General features: G+C 44.5%; 1 protein-coding gene across 1 annotated transcript; it reads left to right on the top strand.

Annotated features, from left to right (window-relative positions):
* The first annotated feature begins 766 nt into the window (after nt 1-766).
* LOC139330150 (protein-glutamine gamma-glutamyltransferase K-like) lies at nt 767-12,055 on the top strand. The gene is made up of 14 exons (XM_070960889.1): nt 767-826; nt 4,284-4,573; nt 4,666-4,857; nt 7,457-7,708; nt 8,367-8,485; nt 8,589-8,696; nt 9,389-9,566; nt 9,670-9,808; nt 9,881-10,073; nt 10,399-10,552; nt 10,655-10,939; nt 11,019-11,179; nt 11,266-11,402; nt 11,500-12,055. Exons 2-14 carry the CDS (start codon nt 4,285-4,287, stop codon nt 11,657-11,659), a joined length of 2,367 nt encoding a protein of 788 aa, XP_070816990.1. The 5' UTR covers nt 767-826; nt 4,284; the 3' UTR covers nt 11,660-12,055.
* The last annotated feature ends 10,139 nt before the right edge of the window (nt 12,056-22,194 follow it).

Raw genomic sequence — 22,194 nt, forward strand, 5'->3', positions numbered from 1 at the left:
CAACAATTAAAAAGGAGTGCAGCAGCATGAGGCAAAGCACAGACGTTTCAGACCTGCATGAGGAAGTCACAGCTGGTTAAAGACTGAAGAGAAGAGATGCGTTTTTCACTTCCTGTTGAAAATACTCAGCGAGCTGCTTCCCTGACATCTGCAGGTGTGTTCCACAGCTTTGGGGCTTGGTGGACGAAGATGCAGCAACACGTCTCAAACGAATTGAAACAAGAGCAGCTAAAGACTGGGAAAGATGTGGGACGCTCCAAAAACACCTGTTTGGATCATTCCACAGGTAAACAGGTTGATTGGTAACAGGTGAGAGTATCATGTATGAAAGGGGCATCCTGGAAAGGCTCAGTCGTTCACAAGCGAGGATGGAGCGAGGTTCACCACTTTGTGAACACATGAGTGGAGATTAATACATGGACACTTTGTTGACACAGTTCCTTCACAGATGACTGCTTTCTGTTTTTAGTTACATTTACACAGTGTCCCAACTTCTCTGGACTCCGGGTTGAACCACTACTACCGCTCATGATAACAGAAATAATGATTAATGCTCCATAATCAAAGTAATGAAATCTCACACGTCTCTTCTTCATTATGAACTAAATGTAAAAGTGAGTGTTTGCTTGGCTCCCCGCCAGAAGGATTTCAGCTGTTGGTGAAGTGTCTGACTGCCGTCTGTGCAGCAGCAGGGCGTGTCTTCGCTGTCGTCGCCTCCAAGTATTTAAAGGGCGTCTTAACTTGCAGCCTGTGTGGAAACACAAAGGCACAGCGAACAGAAGAGTTCTTCTCCAGTCTGCACCGTCACATTCTGCCATCGATCGGAGTGAGTCTGAATCAGCAGCTTTGTCTGCCTCGGCCCGTTGGGCCTCCAGCTTATCACTTGATGAGATGTTGTTAGCTCGCGTTAATTTCCATTCAATCTGCTCTCCTGAACAGGACAGACTCTTGGACAGTAATTCCCTTGATTTATAGGAAAAGGAGAATGTGTTGCTGGATTCATGCCTTACTGTGATGCCAAGATTACAGGAATTACAGTCTTAAGAGTTCAATGGGTGTCTTTTCTCGCATGATTAACTCTGTTAGACTTTGTTTCTAATGTTGATCTGTTTCCTGAATGGACTCACAGAAATCACTCACAACTGCCCGAGACAAAATGTTTACATTGGACTGGAAGAGATTTGAAGGGATCCTCAAAAGAAAAATACTCTGACTTAATGTGATGTGAGTGTAGCAGACCAGCACACTCACTGGTGTACTGGAAAAAACATTTCCACGACATGGCTCAGGGTGGAAAACAAATTAAATTGAACCCTGAACTATTTGTCAGTGACGGTGGTTGTTTGTGCTCTGTTTTGCTCCCTCTTTGCTGGTCAGCATGAGTGGTCCCATGGCAGCAAGTCATGAGTGTGGCTGAGGGATGCTGGCTGGGTCACCACCCTCCTGGAGGAAAATATCCTCTTTTAGGAACATCACATGCATGTTACATCTGCTGCACAGTGACCCTCGGCCCACTTCATTTTACCCTGGGCCAGATTATTTAGCTCTGCGTGTATGAGTCACCGTACACACAGCAAAGGGGGCTCACGCACACACCCTGACGTGTGTCGCGGCCTGGTGGGAGTCAGGCAGATTCAGCTCTGGGGAGTGAAGACGAAGCACAGTGGATTCAGGTTCTCATCGTCCACGTGTCGCTGTCACCGCTGTGCAGCCTGCTGAGGGTTGCGCCTCCTCATCTCTGTTGGTTTAAAGCTCAAACATTTTCTATGTTGTTCATCAGTTGTTCATCTGATGCAGCGGAAAAGCGTTTTGTTGACCTGCGTGGACAAGCCCCTGTTTTGGGTCTGAGACACCCTGCCAGCAGGCTGTAATCTCAGCCACATGGGGCACAGGTTCATGCATTTCTCTGCTCTGGCACTGAGGCAGGTGCTGCCGTGGATTTCATTATCACTTTTCAACAGTTGGTGAGCCTGCAGTGCGCTTTGATGACCTACAGAGGCTTCCCAGTTGTAATTGTTGCTGTGACTTCCAGATGTAAATACTTTAGTGACAGAGCTACGTTTAGCTGAACAGTTTTAAGCCAAACTAACCCTAAACTAACCTTACTGGGATGGAAATGTTGGCTGCTCGGTCCACCACTTAATCCAGATTCAAACAACTATCCACAGCTCTCAGAGGATGAATCCTGCTGACTTTGGTCAGAGATTGACATTCTTGGTTTTGACGTCTCAACATCTATTGGATGGATGGAATTGAATTTTTGTGTTTCGGATATTCACGTCCCGCTCAGGATGAATTGTAACCTCTTGGTCGGTCCCTTCTCGTTTCGTCTCAGTACTTCAGTTCATGACCAAATACTCACAAAACTAATCACATTCCTGTCATCATCCGCAGTACTTAATTATAATAAGTGCACCTGACAATTATTTTCTTGACCTTTTCGTGATTCATCCGCCCGCTATCTACTCCATTAATGTATTTATCATTTGATCCTGAAAATGTCAGAGAATGGTGAACAATGGCTGTGCAGTCTCCATAGATATTAGATATTATACCAAAGATATTCAGGTTTATTATCACATCAGACAAAGAAAAGCTTCAAAAAGGGAATTTGGACTTCTTGCTTAAAATATTACCTTTGACGAGTGACTCATTATCAGAATGGTTACAGATTAATTTTCTGTCCATTGACTTATCAATTAATCGACTAATCAGCTGTACAGGTACTGAAATTTAGATTTTGTCCAACACTGAAGGATCTGCCAAACAAATGACGTCCACATCAGCCTCAGCTCTACTTGTGAGCCTCTTTGCCACGCACGTAAACATACTGTAGCTGAATACAGCCCAGTTTAGCTGCTGTTCTGACGTCATCATCTAATGCAGGAGCATGTTTATCATGTCATTTTTTTAATGCACATTCTTCTGTTGAGCTGCCTTTTGTCTCGTCTGTCAGCAGCAAATATGGCGCGCAGTCTCGAGCTGGGAGGAGGCGTTCCTCTCAACTATACTGTTGCCTGTGATTTATGATAGTCAAAGTCTCAGCTTCTCTGAATAAGGAGTGAACTCATTGTCAGTCTTGCTATTGCTTCATCTGAGCCTGTTTGGCCACCATATAACAGCCCCTGCTATGGCTGGCTGCGTAACATTTCTTTTAAGGTGGAATTACCTGTGGAAAGACAGATGCAGCTCATGCAGAATTCATGTTCATCTGTCTTCAGTTCTTGGACAGTTCACCCGAGAACTCTCCAAATCTTTGGTGTTCTGATCTTAAGTCTGTTTCATGGCACAGTTGTGAATCAGAGCATGTGCTCCCCTCCTGGATGCGTTCATTGACGTATAATAAATCAGATTGTAATTCAGCGTCCACGAATGAGCTCCAGATGTGTCCCGATGAAGACAGAGTCAAAGCGGGCTTCCTGCTCGATGCCACAGGCCATAATTCTCCATGTGTACAGAAGTTCAACGGTTCAGGATACAGCGGTTGAATGATTCTTTTGACTTTTAGCAGCAATGTTAGTGAATCGAGAACAACATGTTATACTTTCATTTAAGTTACTGTGTTGGCTTTAATACCAGCAGTTTGATTATATTGTAATAATATCCACAATATCACATCTACACATAATTGATCATGTTAATATGATCCATTTAGGAATCAGCTGGCATGGACACACTGGAACATGTTCATAAAGGCTGCGGCTCATACAGAAAAGCTGTGGGACGTCTGTCCACTGTAATAAATCCGTATTTCAAGATTTTGAGCATTACACACAAGTTAATGATTTCTGTCACTCTGGAGGCAGCACAGAGGAAGTGTTTCATTTTAACATCATCTTCTCACTTCCCAATATTCATCTCCACTGACAGATGCTGCTCCAGATAACGCTTGCCAGCACATGAACGGCTCAAATCAAAAATGTCTCACCATTACGATCTCAGAGTATTAAAACATGTTGTGGTGCGGGAGCCGTCAGTGATGGGGCTGTCGGCCCTTATCACGGCACTGTGTTGATAAGAGGGATTAAAAGTGATGCTAAACTCGGCTCCAACGTGTGCAAAGAGCCGATTGTAAAGTAATTGGACAGTGGATTAACTTGAACGTAACCTGACAGTTTCTGAGCCATCAGATATTAAACACCTTTCATAAAATACGCTCAGCAGTCTCAAGTGTGAAGACTGAGATTTTAACTCCTATTAAAGAAGACTTAACGCTTTGAGGAGACGGATGCCCAATCAGTGACAGAGCCCCACATCTCCTCATTTTGCTTGATAGACCTCAGGATGCCTGTAGAGACGCGGTCGTTCAGAGACAGATCTGCAGTGGGTCGTTTCCCGTCCGTCACTCTCGGATTTGGAGAAGACACAGAGGAAGACAAGGAGGAGCCAGAGGAGGACAGCCCAGAGGAAGAAAATGCATGCCGGCGGTGGCTGCGTAAGGTCTGCCCGTGCTGCTGTCCCAGGCCGAACGATGACGACATCACAGACACTGTGGTCACGGCCGTCGATGACCTGGATAAGGGGGAAGAGACAGATGGCGAGAAGCCAGCGACTGGTGGCAGCGAGCTGGACGGTAACGAGCAGAGCTCCCATTTGTGTAATGTATGAAAGAAAGCAAATGCCAGCCACATGACAGACTTCACCCTCGTGTGTTTGTTTTTGCAGAGCTGCTCCTGAAAGTGCGCTCGATAGACCTGATGAAAAGCAAGTCAGGGGAGAACCGCACGCAGCACCGCACACACCTCTACCAAAGTGACCACCTGATCATACGCAGGGGCCAGACTTTCCACATGTGGATCACCCTGTCTCGACCTTTTAACCCCGACACTGACAAACTTCACCTTGAACTTAAAACAGGTTAGTCCCTCACATCACCTGCGCAGAGCTCACCTCTGCGACCCCCTACAGGTGTGATGCTGTCATGTTTTATGGCTCTAAACAGACTACAGACATGCTTATCAATACTAATTCAGTTTACATGATTTACCCACATGACTGGCCTCTCATCTTAAAAGGCCAAGTGTGAAACAGGAGTCCATCCAGCCTGACCTCTTTCTTGGCAGGAGAGGACAGAGATGGGCTGAGGGCCGTGGGAGGAAACTAGATGTACCAACAGGAAGTTGTGCTTTCATGCTCATGTCTCGTCTGTTAATTTCGGCTGCTGGAGGATTTCAAATTTGCTGCGTTTGTGGGTGAGACAGAGTTATAGATAGGGAGGGAAGGGGGAGATTTTTGGTTATTGCTATGGTAACAGTCCTAGTTGCTACGCTCCGGGGAGAGCCGAGATGCCGAGTCCTCAGTCCTGCTCCTCCTAAAAATCCAGCGCCGCCACGACCAACTGTCTGGGCCTCACCCCGCCACCTGCTAACCCACTGTTCATCTGTGTCTCTGCTCCCTCTCTCACTGAGCTGAGGCTCGGGACAAAAACCAAATATAGATCCTACAATTATAGCCGTGTGTGATAGCAAGTGAAGCCTGAAGAGAATAATTAGGATGTCTCTTTAACAGAAAGGCTGTGCCAGGTCCAAGTGTTCGTTACCGCGGAAGCACGCGTGGCTTAATGAGCGGTTGCTATTTTACAGATACGTGTCACCAAGATAATGCAGTTTTTAAAAAATGATGTATATTTTTTCCTTGAGAGAAAGTCCACAACGTGATGCAGTGACAAAAATGTCACAAATAACAACACCGATTATGAACAATCACCCAGTAATTTCAAAAAAGTCATCTGTCATACAAGCAACACGCCAGAGGACGATAACGGTGTAGATGAAGCCAATTTTTTCTCTCCTGAAAAATTATGTCGCCACCCTCCAAATGGATGGATGGATGGATGGATTTAAAAACCAGCAAAGTGCCATTTTTCTGCTCATATCTCAGTTCAAACTGTTCTCAGCCTCGCCGACCGCCCGCTGTACTCAGTCCAAACTCTGCGCCCCACAGCATGAAGCTAATCGCAGCCCAATCTGACACGACACAGAGGGTTATTTTTAAGTGAAATTCAAAGACAGTTGAACGTTCTGACTTTTGGCTGCGGTGTAGGGTGCACTTCAATGTCTGAAGCCTTGCCAAGGACTCAGATAGGCTGCAGTTTTCACAACACTTCATGGAATTAAAGTGACCGGCGGTTTGGAGTGCTAACTGACCACGAGTCGCACCCATTGCAGGGCCGTTCGCATGCCAATCTGCCTCTTAGATTTTGAGACGTGTTGTGTGCAAAGTTGACATTTTGGCTTTGGGGTCGTGTCAGAGCAAAGAAATATTTTGACATTTTGGGAAATTCACTTATTTGCTTTTCTTGCCAAGAGTCAGAGGAGAGGATCTGTACCACTCTCACATACATTCAGCAAATATGCAAGCAGCTTAGCTGAGCGTGCAGACTGGAAACAGGGGTCAGAAGATAGCAAATCCGCCTATAAAGCTCTCTAATTCACTCATTACTGCTTGTTTTAATTAGAAAACTCAAGTGAAACAACAGGTCAGGTTGTATTTTTCGAGGGCTATGAGTCTGAGCATTTCTTGGCCAGGAGCAGTAACTTCCTGGCTGTAGCTGCATATTTACAGGGCCGATATGAGAGCGATATTGAACTTGTTCCGAGGCTTATTACGTGCTCACCTGCCACTTCATTGGGTACACTTGTACAACTTAATGTGAGCCAGCTCTGCCATGAATTCTACATTTAGGAAGAAAAGTAATAATTTCTGTTCATTATTGAGGTCACCCGAAAAAGCAGCCCTCAGTTTCTTGGCGCAGCATTTCTTCGGAGGAAGGTTCAGATTGCCATTGTCACACACAACCAGCAGCCCATCTATCCAAACACTTATCTCATGATGAAACTGCTGCAGGGTGACTCAGTTCTCTCGAGGCATTTGTAAACACAGCAAACAAAGACAAGGTCACGCCCACTGAGGAGGGAGGATAAAAATCAGGGAGGTGCAGTTTTCCACATTCACTTCAGGGGGAGAGTTCTTTAATGTGGCTGCAAACGGAGCCGTGTTTTTGTTAGTTCCCATTAAAGATTCTGGTTCCTCTCTTTGCACACGGGATGCACGAGCCCTGCAGTTACAGATGCAGTACAACTTCAGCTGAGCACCAAGCTGCTGAGGTTCCTTTTATAGCTACACAACTACATTGAGATGTTGTCATGACATGCTGTGTGTACGTGTGTGTGTGTGTGTGTGTGTGTGTGTGTGTGTGTGTGTGTGTGTGTGTGTGTGTGTGTGTGTGTGTGTGTGTCTTGTCAGGACAGTTCATTCTGGATTCTTTTTATTCGGTTTCTGTTTATTCAAACCTGCCCTCCAGGTAGGAATGCAGGTGTGGCTTAAGTCGAGGACATTGAATTATACTGATTGCACTGCTTCTGTTCGGGCATGGCGTGAACAACAGTCAGCAACAGTTTCCACATGCTGCGTTCCTTCACATGGAGGTGATGTGTGTCTCATCTCACCTTCCCAGGGCCGCTGCCAACAGTGTCAAAGGGAACCCGTGTCATCATCCCTTTGGTGGAGGACTTGAAGGACGGTCGCTGGGAGGCTGCTCTTGTGAAGCAAGATGACAAAAAGATAAAGCTGTCAGTCAATTCTCCGCCCACGGCAGTCATTGGCCAATATCAGCTCACGGTGGAGACGAATTGCGCAAACGGCCGGGCCATATCCACGCACGATCCCGCTAATGACGTCTTCATGTTGTTCAACCCCTGGTGTGACGGTACAGAAACACCTTGCAGTACAGTAACACACTGCAATAAGCAAAGAGCATAATGTGTGTGTTTGTTTGCAGTGTTAAAGGAAAAGTTCAGCATTTTTGGGAATCGTTATTTGCCCTCTGGCAGATAATTAAGAGGACTGATTCCACTCTTGTGTCTGTTAGATATAGGGCTGCAGTTACAGTGCAGGGTTAGCTGAAGTCAGCATTAAGACTGGCAGGAGGAGGGGAACAGCTGGTACCTCCAAAGCTCACAAATACACATGCTGTATCTTGTTTAATCTGTACAGAGCCGCAGTATCTTCTCTGCTGGTGACATGGGAACTGCTCAGAGATAAGAAACTGGCAAATAACACCCTTGCTGTCATTTTAGACTTTGACACCAGCACTGCCTCGTGCTTCCAGTGTTTATGCTAAGATGAGCTAATGAGCCACCAACTGCCAGCCTTATATTTAACACACAGTGATATTCATCATTTCATCTTCCTCTTCATGAAAGAGCAAATGAGAGTAAGGGGAAAATATTCCCCTTTTTATACGATGCCCTCTGAAATAACTGATAGGATAGCATCAACATAAGGCCCTTGTCAATCTTATGAGCTATTCATCTGCACTAGGCCACGGTCACAGGGTTAAAGATGTCCTCCTTGTCCTCTATCAGATGACGCTGTGTTCATGGATTCTGAAGACAAGAGGCAGGAGTACGTCCTGAATGATATCGGACGGATTTACTACGGCACGCAGAATCAAATTGGAGTGCGGACGTGGAACTACGGACAGGTGAGGGGTTCGTGTGGTCTGCGTGTGTTTGGTGAATCGACTGAGCAGCAGGAACTCACCGGCTCTTTCCACCCTCGCTGTGTCTTCTCTGTTTCTGCTTCAGTTTGATGATGGGATCCTCGCCGCTTGCCTCTTCGTGCTGGAAAAGAGTGGAACTCCTCCTTCCGGGTGGGGAGATCCGATTACTGTGGTGCGAGTCATCTCAGCCATGGTGAGACGCCGTGAACTGTTTTATTCATATTTCTCTTCATAATGTGTAGTATACAGTGACCAGGCACAAACCCTTGCTCGGTACCATATTAAAGCACCACGATAACAGCTTTCATACATCATGGTGGAGGTTCAGCGGGACACCTGGAGCATCCCGAGGTCTGAGATGATGGATTGTGATGGAGCACTGATGCAAAACGGTACATTTAGAGACAAAGCGATGCTTAAATGTGCCACGCTGTCAGAGTCTCAACAACTACTGGCTACACGACCATGAAATTCTGCATAGACATGGATTATTCACAGAGAGCAATGCTCAATAACTCTTCTCTAGCGCCACCATGAGGTTGATATAATAAACCTTTAAGTTCAATGATCTGTTTTTTAAACTGGACTTCCTGCATTCTATTTCACTCTCTCACCGGTGACTTAAATACGCCCCCACCAGCGAAGCCCCCTGTACATCCAGTGTGGCTGTAAGCATTTATTGTCACAAAAATACATACAATCATCTTTTCATCTGGTTTATTGAATGGAATTGAGAGTAACTGTAGAAATCATTAACTACATGTACTGCTGTTTAAACCTTGCACTGTCTGTGCTCCTGTTAGAGATGAAAGTGTTTCTGGAGTTTATGCCTTCAACCTCAGAATTATACTAAAAAACCATCTTAACTGATCTTAACTGATCCAGATAAACTCTCCAGATGACCGCGGTGTCCTGGAGGGAAACTGGTCCGGAGACTATTCAGGTGGAAGTAGTCCAGCAATTTGGAGCGGAAGTGTGGAAATCCTGAAGGAATACCATCAAAACAGCGGCCTCCCCGTGAAGTACGGCCAGTGCTGGGTCTTTGCTGGCACACTCACGACAGGTGAGCTTTTTGTTCTTATGTGTGTGTTTACGTGACGTGTGCCTGCACCGGTGTGTGACAGGTTGATGTCTCACAGATAATAACCAACGATTCCTCTCTTCAGTTGTACGCTGTTTAGGCATTCCCTGTCGAACTGTGACCAACTTCAGCTCAGCGCACGACACGGACGTCTCTTTGACGACAGATGTTTACCTGGACGAGAACCTGGACCCTATAGACAACCTCAACGCCGACTCTATCTGGTATGCCCTGTTACCGTGCCTCCTATATCACTCTCTAGTCTATGAGCCTGACCTTCAAGTCTTTTCCTGAAGGAACTTCCATGTGTGGAACGACTGCTGGATGGCTCGTCCAGACTTGCCTGCGGGCAATGGAGGCTGGCAGGCTGTCGACGCTACGCCCCAGGAGACCAGCCAGGGCACCTTCCGCTGTGGCCCTGCTTCTCTTGCCGCTATCCGCAATGGTCAGGTCTTCCTCAAGCACGACACTCCGTTCGTGTTCGCTGAGGTTTGTGGAATACGTGGTTCACCTTGAAAGAGCACTCCAGAAATTCTGTACCTGTACCGCTCTTGCAGAAAGTTGCAGGAATTGCACAGACTTCAAAGCTGATGCAGGAGAAAAAGCCTCTGAAATAGTTTTCCTCACACACTTGACCTACAGGACCGAACAACTGATCCTTTAGTCGCCGTGCTGTGTTGACAGAATATGCGTGCACCGTATAATAATAAGCCATATGGCATACATCAAAAGATGCGTGACATTTCCCATCTGTTCAGGGCTTAATTTTCTAACACCCTGCCTCTCTTGCAACCCCCACCCCCTCAACCACCAGGTTAACAGTGATAAAATCTACTGGCAGAGGAATTTAGATGGGACCTTCTCTCAAATCTACAGTGAGAAGAAGACAGTGGGCCACTACATCAGCACAAAGGCAGTTGGCTCTGATGAACGCGATGATATCACACACCTTTACAAACAACCTGAAGGTATCATCAAATGAAATGCACACATTGAAATTCTCAGAGATCACAAACATCCATGGTACCGGATACAAAGCAAGGCGTTTCCACTCTTTATACTGTTCTCAGGCTCAGTGGAGGAACGCATTGCTGTGGAAACAGCATGTAGCTATGGCTCCAAAGCAGAGGCCTACTCCTCTCCCACAGCAGAGGATGTCTCTTTAGAAGTGACCATGGACGGTGAAGGTCCAAGGATGGGACAAGACGCCAATTTGACCATCACGCTGCGAAACAGCAGCTCACAGCAACGCAAGGTCCTCCTGCACAGCCAGGTGGCAGTCATGTACTACACCGGCGTCCACAAGGCCACAGTCAGAAGGGACAGGATGGACGTGGACCTGCTGCCCAACGAGGGTGAGTGGAGCTCCTCAGTCAGGGTTCCAAAGATGAAGATGTAGTTTTACTATTGTTTGCCTACATTCTCTGTCTACAGAAAATAATTTAGAGTGGACCCTGGAGTACAAAGACTATAAGGACCAGCTGATAGACCAGGCCGCCCTGATGCTGACGCTGTCAGGCAGAGTCAATGAAACACAGCAGGTCCTGGCCACCCAGTTCAGTTTCCGGCTCAGGACTCCAGACCTCATCATAAAGGTAAGCCGAACAATTCAGCGGGAAACTTTACGGTGAGAAGATTCAGATGTGATTTTGTTTTCTCGCTCTGTTCGTCCGTCACACAGCCAATCGGGAAGGCCGCCGTCGGAGAGAAGATGGCAGCAGAGATTTCATTTACCAACCCGCTGCCGCAGGTGCTGAAGGCGGTGATATTCCACGTGGAAGGACTCGGCCTTCTAACTGCTCGAAAGATTCGTTATGGGTAAGGAGGAAAAACATACTTCATATTGTGCTCACTTTTTTAAAGTACCCCATCAATCTTTTGTGATTGCCGCTGTCATTTCCTGTCCTACCCTCAGAGATATTGGCAGCCGTGCGACTGTGTCTCTGACTGAGCACTTTGTCCCCACCCTTCCCGGACCGAGGAAATTACTGGCTTCATTGGACTGCAAGCAGCTCACACAGGTTCATGGTGTGACTGACATCACCGTGGAGGAACAAAGCAACGGCGCTCTGTAGTGATTCAAAAGCAGGAGGCACTCTGACACTGAAAGGTCATTTTCTCCATATACTGGAGGCAATGTATGCATGTAATGTATATGCAAAGAGAACTAATCATGAATCATCTAAGAAAAATGTGCTTTTTATAACCTTTTATATCCTGTTGAACCAGTATTAGGTTACGCTTTGTGACAAAGTTCTGCCAAATACAGGCTGAAAGAAGTGATTTCTATTCCTGAGTCCTACAATAGTTGCGAGAGTTTGGACAGTTTGGCAGCTTAAATCAAAGAAGTGTCCTTTTTTACAAACAGACTACCTTGAGATTATGTTTCATATTTATAAATACAATATATTTATTTAAATATCCACATACTGCTGTAAATGCTCTCACATCATTAAAAGAAAAACAATTTCAAATATATCCTGGAGTCTGATGATTTATTGATGTTAACATTACAAAACTGTTTGTGTTTGCCGCCATGTTGGAGGACTAACAGCAAAACAGTAAGAAAGTACTGTTACGATAAGAGCAATTAAAGAGACAAATTCAGGAAGTCATCCCACAGGATACCGAGCATAATGAGCCACCAAAGCCAGAAGACACGTCTGCTTAGGTCTGCTGACTGGCTTTTTATTCAGCTTGTTCAGCTGCAGATAACTGACATGTTAAAGGCAGAATGAGAAGGATTTGTCGGTTGCGGGTTTTCAAACACAACGTTCAAAGCTGGCTGCTCCACCCTGGTTTCTAGCTTCCTCATGCATGCATCCTTATTCCTCTCCTGGCGTGGATTAAATCCCTACACACTCATCAAAATAAAATAATTCTTTATGAATCCCACAGTGGGCAAATGTGCAGTGTTACAGCAGCAAAGGGGATTGTGTAATAGTATGAAGCATCATTAAAAAGTGAGATATGATAAAAAAAAATAAAATAACATAAGTAAAATAAAGACTTTATGGCATACAGGGAGTATTGATATCGCACATGAGCGAATTGTCAGTTTGGGGGTGGGTGGTCTGCTGGGAGCTGTGGTGATTGTAAAGTCTGACAGCAGCGGGAGGGAAGGAGCTGCAGTATCTCCCCTTCGCACACGGCGGGTGTAGCAGTCTGTCACTGAAGGAGCTGCTCAGTGCTGTCAGTGTCCTGCATGAGGTGGGACGTGTTCTCCATCAGGGACGATAGCTTAGTCATCATCCTCCTTCCTCCTGCCACCTACACCGGGTTGGGGGGGCCCTCTTATCCAGTCGCAACATTACATATTTAGTTATTTCATGAAAAAATCCCAGAATGCATCTCAACCCACCCCTCTGTGGCTCACCTGCAGCTGCTTTCGGACCTTTGCTTTGTTTTCCTGCCTGTTTTTGGATTCGCGTGCTCCCCGTTGGACTTGTTTGCCTGTTTGGACGTCATTCTCTGGTTTTGGCCCCTGCCTCCCTCGCCATGCTGTATGCTCTGTGCCTTTATTTGTGTGAATAAACCACTGAAGTGGTTCAGCTCTGGTCCTCTCTCTTGTTTACTGTTAATCAGCTGGCACAAGTTTGAAATTCTGTTTTTAATTTTGGAAATGCATTTCCAAATAAATCCTTATTTACATTTTAAGTAACACATGATGTTAAAAAAAGGACGTGCTCTTCATGCCATGATTTAACATTTATGTTAAGACTACTTAACATAAAAACACATACAGCAACATACCTGACTGACAAGCATCATTTTCAGCATCTTACTGGATATAATGTAGTGTGAGGACAGTCACTTAAATTTGTTCCTTAAAATAAGAATAACTCACCGTGATTCATCAAATTCAACAAGATCATAACATTAAATGCTCTAAAACAACTTCTCACCTGTGAAATGTTACTCTCTGTTGCTTGGTTTCGGCATTTCCTTTGTTAGAGAATCCAAAAGCAGGACAAACATCTTCAGTTTTCACTATTTCAAGGGGTCAGAACAAGATGGCGTCACCCTCACAAGCCCGATGTCGCAGCGTCATACAGAGTTGAACAATGAAATATAAGTTGTAGCGTCTTCATGCTACACACATATGGAACATATATATATACATATTCATATTAGAATAAATATAACAATATATACATTAACTTGTGTGCCTGTACGCTTATATGTGCAGTATATTAGTGTAACAGTGCAGAGGATAAGTGGAGGAGTCTCATATCCTGAGGAGGAAGCTACTCAGTATTCTGGTGGTTTGGCGGCAGATACTTCTGTATTGCTGGTCAGCAGGGTGAACAGGATGTTTTCTATTGCTCCACTGTAAAAGTTAACGTGAACTTGGGACAGGAGTTTTTCCTGCTTAAGTTTCCTTAAGAAATGCAGTCGTTTCTGAGCTTTCTTAGCCAGAATGGAGACGTGTGACAGGTTCTCTGTGATGCTCATTCCCAGGAACCCAACGCTGATCACCTGCTCCACCTCAGCGCCACTGATACAGACAGGTGTGTGTGTTTTTGCCTCCTTTTTTCTAAGATCAACAATCAGCTTCTCGGATTTGCTGATACTGAGCAGCAGGTTCTTCTCTGTGCACCACCCTGCACGATTGTGGATTTCTTCTCGATTCGAACTCTCATTGTTTGAAATCCAGCCGGTGATGATGGCGTCGTCTGCAAAATTCACCACAAAGGTTTTCTGCGTGTCTGGGATTGGAACGATGGGTGTACAGTGTGAACAGGAGGGGGCTGGGCACACAGCCCTGGGGGCTCCAGTGTTGAGCACAAGAATGGAGGAGGTGTGACTGTCAATCACAACTGTCTCGGGTGTGTGAAGAAGTCCAACATCCAGTCGCAGAGCGATCATTGTGACAGTCACTTTCATGGGGGAGATTGTGTTGAAAGCTGAGCTGAAGTCAATAAACAGCATTCTGATGTAGGTGCTGTCATTTTCATGGTGTGTGAAGACTGGAGGGCAGTGCAGACGGCATCCTCAGTGGATGATAAAAACGTTGCTGTATCTGTTGTCACTTTGACAGGTTTGATTGGGCTGTTTGCCATCTTTAAGTTCCTGTGCTGTAAAGCCCATTTTAATGATTGTTTAGATTAAATTTACAAGTAAGACACATTAAATGCAGACAGTTTCTACAAGGAATCCCAAGCTGGACAAAGTCAGCACCTATGAAGAAAAGCATTTGTTTGACTGCTTTTGGAGCTCATCTGATTCGTGCAGTGCAGCTTCATCACACAGATGCAAACAGTTCCTGCCATTATTCATTTTGTTTACCTGCTGTCCTCCTGTGCACAGTGCAGAAGCACTTTTCACCAACACATTATAATGTCAAATGAAGATGGTAAAAGCCTATTTAATCACTCCACCTAACCACCTGACTCTTCGTGTGTTCACATCATCTGCAGCCTCTCTGGTTTGGTTTGTATGCTGGTGAGTGCATTGTTTGCAATGGGGTGTTAACATATTACGTTACCCGCCAGCTGGATTCACGAGATCACACGAAATCACGCGAGCCAAGAATGCCTCTTGCCAGGTGTCTCTATCTGATCTGTACACCCTGCCCGATCAGTGCTGCACATGTGCGTAGGCCAGGTCCAAAAGCGTGACCAATGGCTTATTCTAAATCTAACTTTTGCCCAAACAATCATGTTCTGGTGCCGCGTTTCCAAACATGCAGTTTCCAATACAGATTAGGCAGTGACACCAAGCTTCAATTGATGTGCTTTGGCTGAACCACAATGGTTCAGCCCAACAGGAACAGGACTGGCAGGTGGGGTGTGAAGACAACAAGAGAAGCTAGCATTTAAAAACAACAATGGCAGCTTCTAAAGAGGTTAGCATAAATGCTGCTAAAACATCAGTCATATCAGATTTGTCGAGTATTTGAGAGTATTCTGGCCTCTGTTGATCCGATTGATTGACGTTAGCCCCTGATGGTTCCTCCAGTCACCTGCCAGGTATATTTTCAAACTGCCTGCCCCTTTTCTGAACAGGTTCCAAGGGTGATTTTGATGGTTCTGCATAACAAACCACCTTGTGAGTCAAGTTAGGTAACATACAGAACACAGTAGATTTCAAAAACCATGATGTTGGGAGCGCAGCATGTGGCCCCTTTCCAAGCTAGCTTTCAGTATTTTTACATAGAGAGTCCCTTTCCTTCTCAAAGGTTTGCTGAGTTAAGATAAATGGGAGTAAATGTGAGTAAAGAAGGCTTGGACAGCACACCTGCATGCATGTCAAAAGAAGAAAAATAGACCTGGCTCACTGTGGATATTCACCCGGTGGAAAAGCGCAGGTGTAATCGATAACGTTAATGATGACTGTTACATTTAGGTGCCCCAGTTCACTGAGTCTGTGAGCCAGCATGCAGTTATTAATGTCATTAGCTGCACGTGAGTTTCACAAATCAAAATGTCATCGATGAAGCAGGTATACAGGAACACCTGTATGCTGTAATACAACGCTGTGCTCCAACACTGCAGTAAATACTACCTTAATTAAAAGTTGTTGTTGTTGAGGCTACTGTCAGTGTTAGTGCTATGTTTTGAGGTTACCCTTTGAGGGGATGCTAAATTGGATTATACTGGGTTAAATGAGCTCACAGCTCTATTATTATGACAGGACTGTTATTCTATTATACTGCACACGTGTTGCTGTTTTTCATTCACTCTGTGCATCTTGACAGGACTGTTAGGAAGCAGGGTTTGTTACTCTCTTTGTTTTTCACTGTTCTGATGCCTTCTGGGCTATTCTCTGGGTTCAGTGTCTTCCTCCAGTGCGGCAGTGGAGGTGTGGCCAGGTAGGGCAGCGGGGCAGACGGCACCTGAAACCTTTCAGCTCATCATCCCCTCCTCCATTTGAGGCAAAGTTTACACTTAGGGAAAACGCATATGTTTTCATGCGGTTTGGCCTCTCGTTTACACGCAAACAGAGTTTTTTTCAGAGAAAACTACCTTTTTTTAAAACTCCGGCCAAAGTGAAGATTTCTGAAAACGGCGGTTATGTTTCGGCGTGTAAACACGGTTAAACAGCGTTTTAGGTTCCGAAACGTCACAACGCGCGAGTGAAAATACTTAACGTCATGTGAGCGACCTTGTTTACGCTCGCGCCCATTGGTTTGGCATAGTTATGATGGCGCTCCAATGCATATTTACCCGGGTTCATGTTAACGACAACATTTTTGAAAACGATGTTGTGCGCACAATGTTATTTTTGAAAAGGGGCCAAAATATCCTTTTCCAAAATACCCTGCTACATGTAAACATAAGAAGCATGCCAGAGAAGCTCCGGTGCCAGTTTGCGATGCTCATCAGCTTGGTAACATGTCTTGGCTTGGCCTTTGGATCTCTTAGTGTTTGTTCTTTGCACTTCCTTTGAACTGTCTTTCCTCTAGATTCATTCTGTGCTCTTCTTGTGTCTCAGGATCTTCTCCTGCTGTACTTTAGAGACAAGAACTGTTTGCCACAACTGCTGGTCACAGGGCTCCTTGAGTTAAAACTTATTTTTTGACTTTTATTTTCATACCCAATCCTGACGCTATCACCTGTTACCATTCAACCTGTTTACCTTGGATCGTTCCAAACAGGTGTTTTTGGAGCGTTCCACATCTTTCCCAGCCTTCAGCTGCTCTTGTCCCAACTTGTTTGAAATGTGCTGCTTGCATCAAATTTGGAATAAAAATGTGTTTAAAAAGTATAAGCTTATTCTGTATATGTGAGGAAGGTTTAGCAAAATGATCACGTTCTGTTTTACCTCTATCTTGACTTCTAGAAGTCAGGGTCGTATTTTCATGTAATTTCTCAAATCCTGAGTGGACGGCCTCTGTTAATATGGGTCACTAATATTATAGATAGCCAGGCAGGATGTGGGCCACAGAGGAGAAGAAGCAACAAACTAGAACACAGGAGCTTCAAAGGTAAAAGCAAAAAGCTGAATATCATTAAGCTTAAAAAGCACTCAGAGAGTGAAGGGCTGCTGAATCCTCTAAATTTGCTATTGAAATTAAGACAACCTTTACATCTGTATCAAATATACATAAAGATGCCACAAAGATACCAGCACTACTGTTGTTTTTTTTCTGAAATACCTTCATCCTGGCTTTGCACAAGGATGACTAGGCTTAAATGACCACGGAGTAAATCACCTTACTGAAGTACCACGTTATAGATCTTTGTACACTACATTTGGCTGCATTTACACAATTCATTAAGGACTCATGACATTGTATGCCAAGTAGTCCATGCCCACATGGAATTGGCAGGTATAGGAAAACTGTACAGAGTACCAAAAAACATCTGGGATCATTCTATATAAAAAATAATGAGGTTTGGGTGAAATTTGTGTTGAAGTGAGCAAATTATTCAAAAGAAATGGAAAGAAAAGGAAGAAAAGTTTTTAGTTTCTACACCTTAAAGTTCAGCATACTCAAATGTTTCCACATGGTGGCGCTGTCCGCACTAAAAACTGCCCTGGCCCTTTGCCTAACCTCCCATGAAATGTCATTGCCGTCTGTTGAGTAGAGGCCTCACCTGCGCAGAGGTAATTAAGCTGTAATGTGTGTCAGACCTGCCGTGGCCTCCCCTGCAGAGGCTTACGTTTGAGTTGGATGTTTTACATAATGAATTTCACTTTTGAATCATTGTTTCTGAAACTCAAAGCAGCCTCATTTTCTGTTTGTTACAGGAATCAAGCAGCTGACTGGCTTCTTTTATAATGAACCCAGCGGTGGTCTCGTGATGAAGAGTCCTGATTGTGTTTCAGCTTTACAGGTGGCAAAATTCATTCATATAATTTTTAGATTTTATTAACAGGATCTCTTGAAACTTCCCCCGTCCACACATATATTTGACGCAACAAACACTTTCCTCTGCGCTTCGGCCTCTCGTCCACACACAAACAGCGTTTCTTGTCACTGAAACAGGGTTTTTTTAAAAGAATTGCATTTTGTCATTTTCTGCGTATCTGTGTGCAAAACTTAATTTGGGAATTTGGGAAATGATGAGATCATCACCGCAGTGCACGCATGCACATTGTTGACTACCAGACAGTTTGTGTTTGGTTAGCACTGCCAGGTCTAATTACAAATTCACAACTTAGCGGTTTTCTGCAGTTTTGGATCGTTTTATTTAAACAGAATAAACTCACTGCTCACACTCACATTGTTCTTTTATGGAGTTGACGTAGGCCTAGCATGCTTCTTTGAGGGTTTGGTGTCATTTTTGAGTTCCCGTGTGTGGATATATTGGAAAATGAAATTCACGTTGACAGAATTTATGTTTATTTATCTGTAGGCCTGTATGTGTAGACAGGCTTCTTGGTCAACTGTAATCTGATTGGACGTGCTGTGAAAGGCCAATAACAAACAGGGCTAAAGGTTGAACGCCACCAAATCACTCCTCCCTCCACAGGAAGACAATGATTTCAACTGGCACAAAGTGACTCTGGCACTGAGCGTCAAGGCTTCAGCGACCCGGCATGGTGTTCTAACTCTTTGTGGGCTTTTTCCTATCATAGACATGTTGAAGTGGCTGAATTAAAGGCGTTTGAATAAGGTCTGTTTCATAACTTTACTTGACTTAAAGTCTGCTTTGTGCCCTCTCCGTCAGAATCCAGGATAAATGAATGTCTTTGGTTCACGCCCTGCAGGATAACACCACCGAGATGTAACGATGATGGAAATACTGCTGCAACGCAGAGCAAAATGGGTATCATCTATCTAAATACATCAGCAGCTCGTGGAGGGCAGGAGAAAAGATATTATAAAACATGAAGGCTGTGTCTATTTTTTTATTGATTTTGCCTTAAAGGTGCTGTGGCTCACGTCCCTGGTTTGTACCTTGGTTGAGTAGATTGTGTGTGGATCTCCTGTGACAGGACGCCACAGACTGCAGGAGGATATGAAAAGGCAGATTGCTTGCACTTTGATCAGGCCTGATTTTTATCGCAGCCACCAAGAAAATGCTCTATGTCTGATGTTCCTCCCGAGCAATAAACCAATTTGGTCATGACCCAGTTAGTTCTGTGTGTCACAGTAGCACTTTGTTGACTTTACCCTCTATATGTTTCGGCCATTTTGATTGGATGTGAGCACCGGCAGTGTAACTGCTCTGGTCTGATGTAATGAAGGCCATGCATCATACAGATGTCTTTTAGCTTTTATTTTATCCCCAATCAGCCGACACCGTGAAAACTACAAAAATAGAAGACATACAAACATTTCAATACACGACTTTAACAAAAGTGTCTCTAACTAGACTGATCCAAACACAAGCCGATCATTGACAGTCATTGACAGGTCCAATACGCCAACCCACGACAACAGCGTATTAAACTGTCCACATGAAACACTTTAACAAATGATACTAACAAATATGAAACAAATCAACTTTAAAGCCACATTTACCGTATGCGCCTCTCAGACCATGCAGAATAAATTTGTCTGTAGGTCACGTTTCCTCTCTGGCAATGTTGGCGTCTCCCTCTGCAGCCGTATTGCATGACCCACATTCGAACAGGTGAGACCCTTAACTAAACTGAGGTCATGTGACTTGTTTCATCTAATACACATTGCAAAAAATAGCATAACATTTTAAACCGAAGATCAATTTCTAAAAATTACACATCTTCAAAGTTTCCTTTCTAAACATCTTATTTACTGTGCTTTTAATTAATTTAAATGACCACATGAATTCACATATATACGAAATGACGACAGAAAATACCAACAAACTTTAAAACAGAAATCACAACAATAACTGTCCCCTGGACAGTTACAGGCAGCCTTATCCTTATAAACCTCAGCGCCGTCTGGGGATATCAGTCACTGCAGCTCGTGAAAAAACACAGCCACTAAGCATTTGCAAATTGTGTGAAAATCATTTGAGGATTCATAAGGTCGTTCAGTTCTTCCTCAAAACTGTTTGTGTGTGTGTGTGTGTGTGTGTGTGTGTGTGTGTGTGTGTGTGTGTGTGTGTGTGTGTGTGTGTATGCTGCCCTCGCAGCGCGTGCTCTTGTGCGTAGCTAGACAGCTAGTTAACGTCCAAAAAGGGGTCTTCAAATAAACACACAGGGCTTGCTTTTCCCGTATTTTACTTGAGTCTTTACCTCTTTCTTTCATGTAAAACTGAAACATTACAGAGAAAATAAAAAAGGATCAGTATATAAGCACTGACATATTCACATTGACGGTAAGTATACACACGTAACTATGGCAACCGAGCATAAAGTTTTTACCGACATACAAATCTGCAATATACTACATAAGACACAACTTCACTACTTATCAAAACATTGTGTTTATGTACACATTTTACTTACAGACTAATGATCTCCAAGGCAGAAGCGTATCATAAAAACATTTGCAACATCGTGAATTCGGCTCTGACCGACTTGGCTGTCTGCTCGACGTGAGAGATGAAGCTAGCTAGCAAGAAACACGGTAACGTCAAAGATAGGTTGTGAGGTAAGAGCGCTCACTCTGTGGCTAATTCCGAAAACCAAACAACAAAACAGAGCGCTCACTCCGACGCTGTTTTCAAATCCAACTGGCAATAGCTTTTTAACATTTTAAATCATTTTAACTAACTTATTTAACTTATCAATTTATTTATCTAACTTCAAAGACAGCACACTCCTCGCTTGATATAATAGCATTATATCACTACAAATAAATGTCAATACAGATACAATCAAATTTAAGGGGGAATGTTCTTTGGCAATAACATCAACACAAGTCTTTTTGTTGAGACTCAGAAAGAAGGACTACAATCTCGGACACCGGCCTTAGAAACAACTTGGCTGTCCCATCCTTCACAGTCCGCACCTCCACCTTGCGGACCCTCTCGTCACTGCTTGGCAAGGTCTTAACAACCAGTCCCATTGGCCATTCGTTCCTGTGGGCCTGGCTGTCTTTCAATAAGACAACATCTCCTTCTTTTACATTTGGCTTATCTGTCGTCCACTTCCTGCGGCTCTGTAGAGTAGACAGATACTCTCCTTTCCATCTCTTCCAGAATGTGTCGGCAAGACACTGCACTCGCTTCCACTGCTTTCCATACAACTGCATCGAGTCAAAGTTTCCAGCTGGGGCTGAAATAGCACTCATCTTCTGAGTAAGAAGCATAGCTGGGGTGAGTATTGCAGGATTGTCTGGGTCAGTGGATATGGGCACAAGGGGTCTTGAGTTCATGATCGCTGTCACCTCCGCCATGAAGGTGCTCAGGACTTCATGTGTGAGTCGTGTTGGTCCTGTTTGAAGCAGCATTGCGTCCAGAATGCGCCTGGCAACCCCAATAAGCCGCTCCCAGGAGCCACCCATGTGGGACGCGTGAGGAGGATTAAACACCCAGGAGCATCCTTTCTCTTGTAGGTAGTTCTTGATTACTGTGCCATCTGTGTTCATACCTAAATCCTTGCAAGCTCCTACAAAGTTTGTCCCTCTGTCGGAACGCAGAAGTTTTGCTGGACCCCGAATTGAGAAGAACCTCCTCAGAGCATTGATAAAACTGTCAGTTGACATGGTTTCAATCAGTTCAATGTGCACTGCTCTGGTTGACATGCACGTAAAGAGCACAGCCCATCGCTTGCTCTCCGCACT

The sequence above is a fragment of the Chaetodon trifascialis genome, chromosome 4 (assembly GCF_039877785.1).
Source record: "Chaetodon trifascialis isolate fChaTrf1 chromosome 4, fChaTrf1.hap1, whole genome shotgun sequence".
NCBI classification, from domain to species: domain Eukaryota; kingdom Metazoa; phylum Chordata; class Actinopteri; order Chaetodontiformes; family Chaetodontidae; genus Chaetodon; species Chaetodon trifascialis.

Coding starts and splice junctions, on each gene's coding strand:
- LOC139330150 (XM_070960889.1), top strand. CDS start 4,285: ATGCCTGTAGAGACGCGGTCGTTCAGAGACAGATCTGCAGTGGGTCGT. Junction 7,709..8,366: donor GTTCAACCCCTGGTGTGACG/GTACAGAAACAC, acceptor GTCCTCTATCAG/ATGACGCTGTGTTCATGGAT. Junction 8,486..8,588: donor GGACGTGGAACTACGGACAG/GTGAGGGGTTCG, acceptor TTTCTGCTTCAG/TTTGATGATGGGATCCTCGC.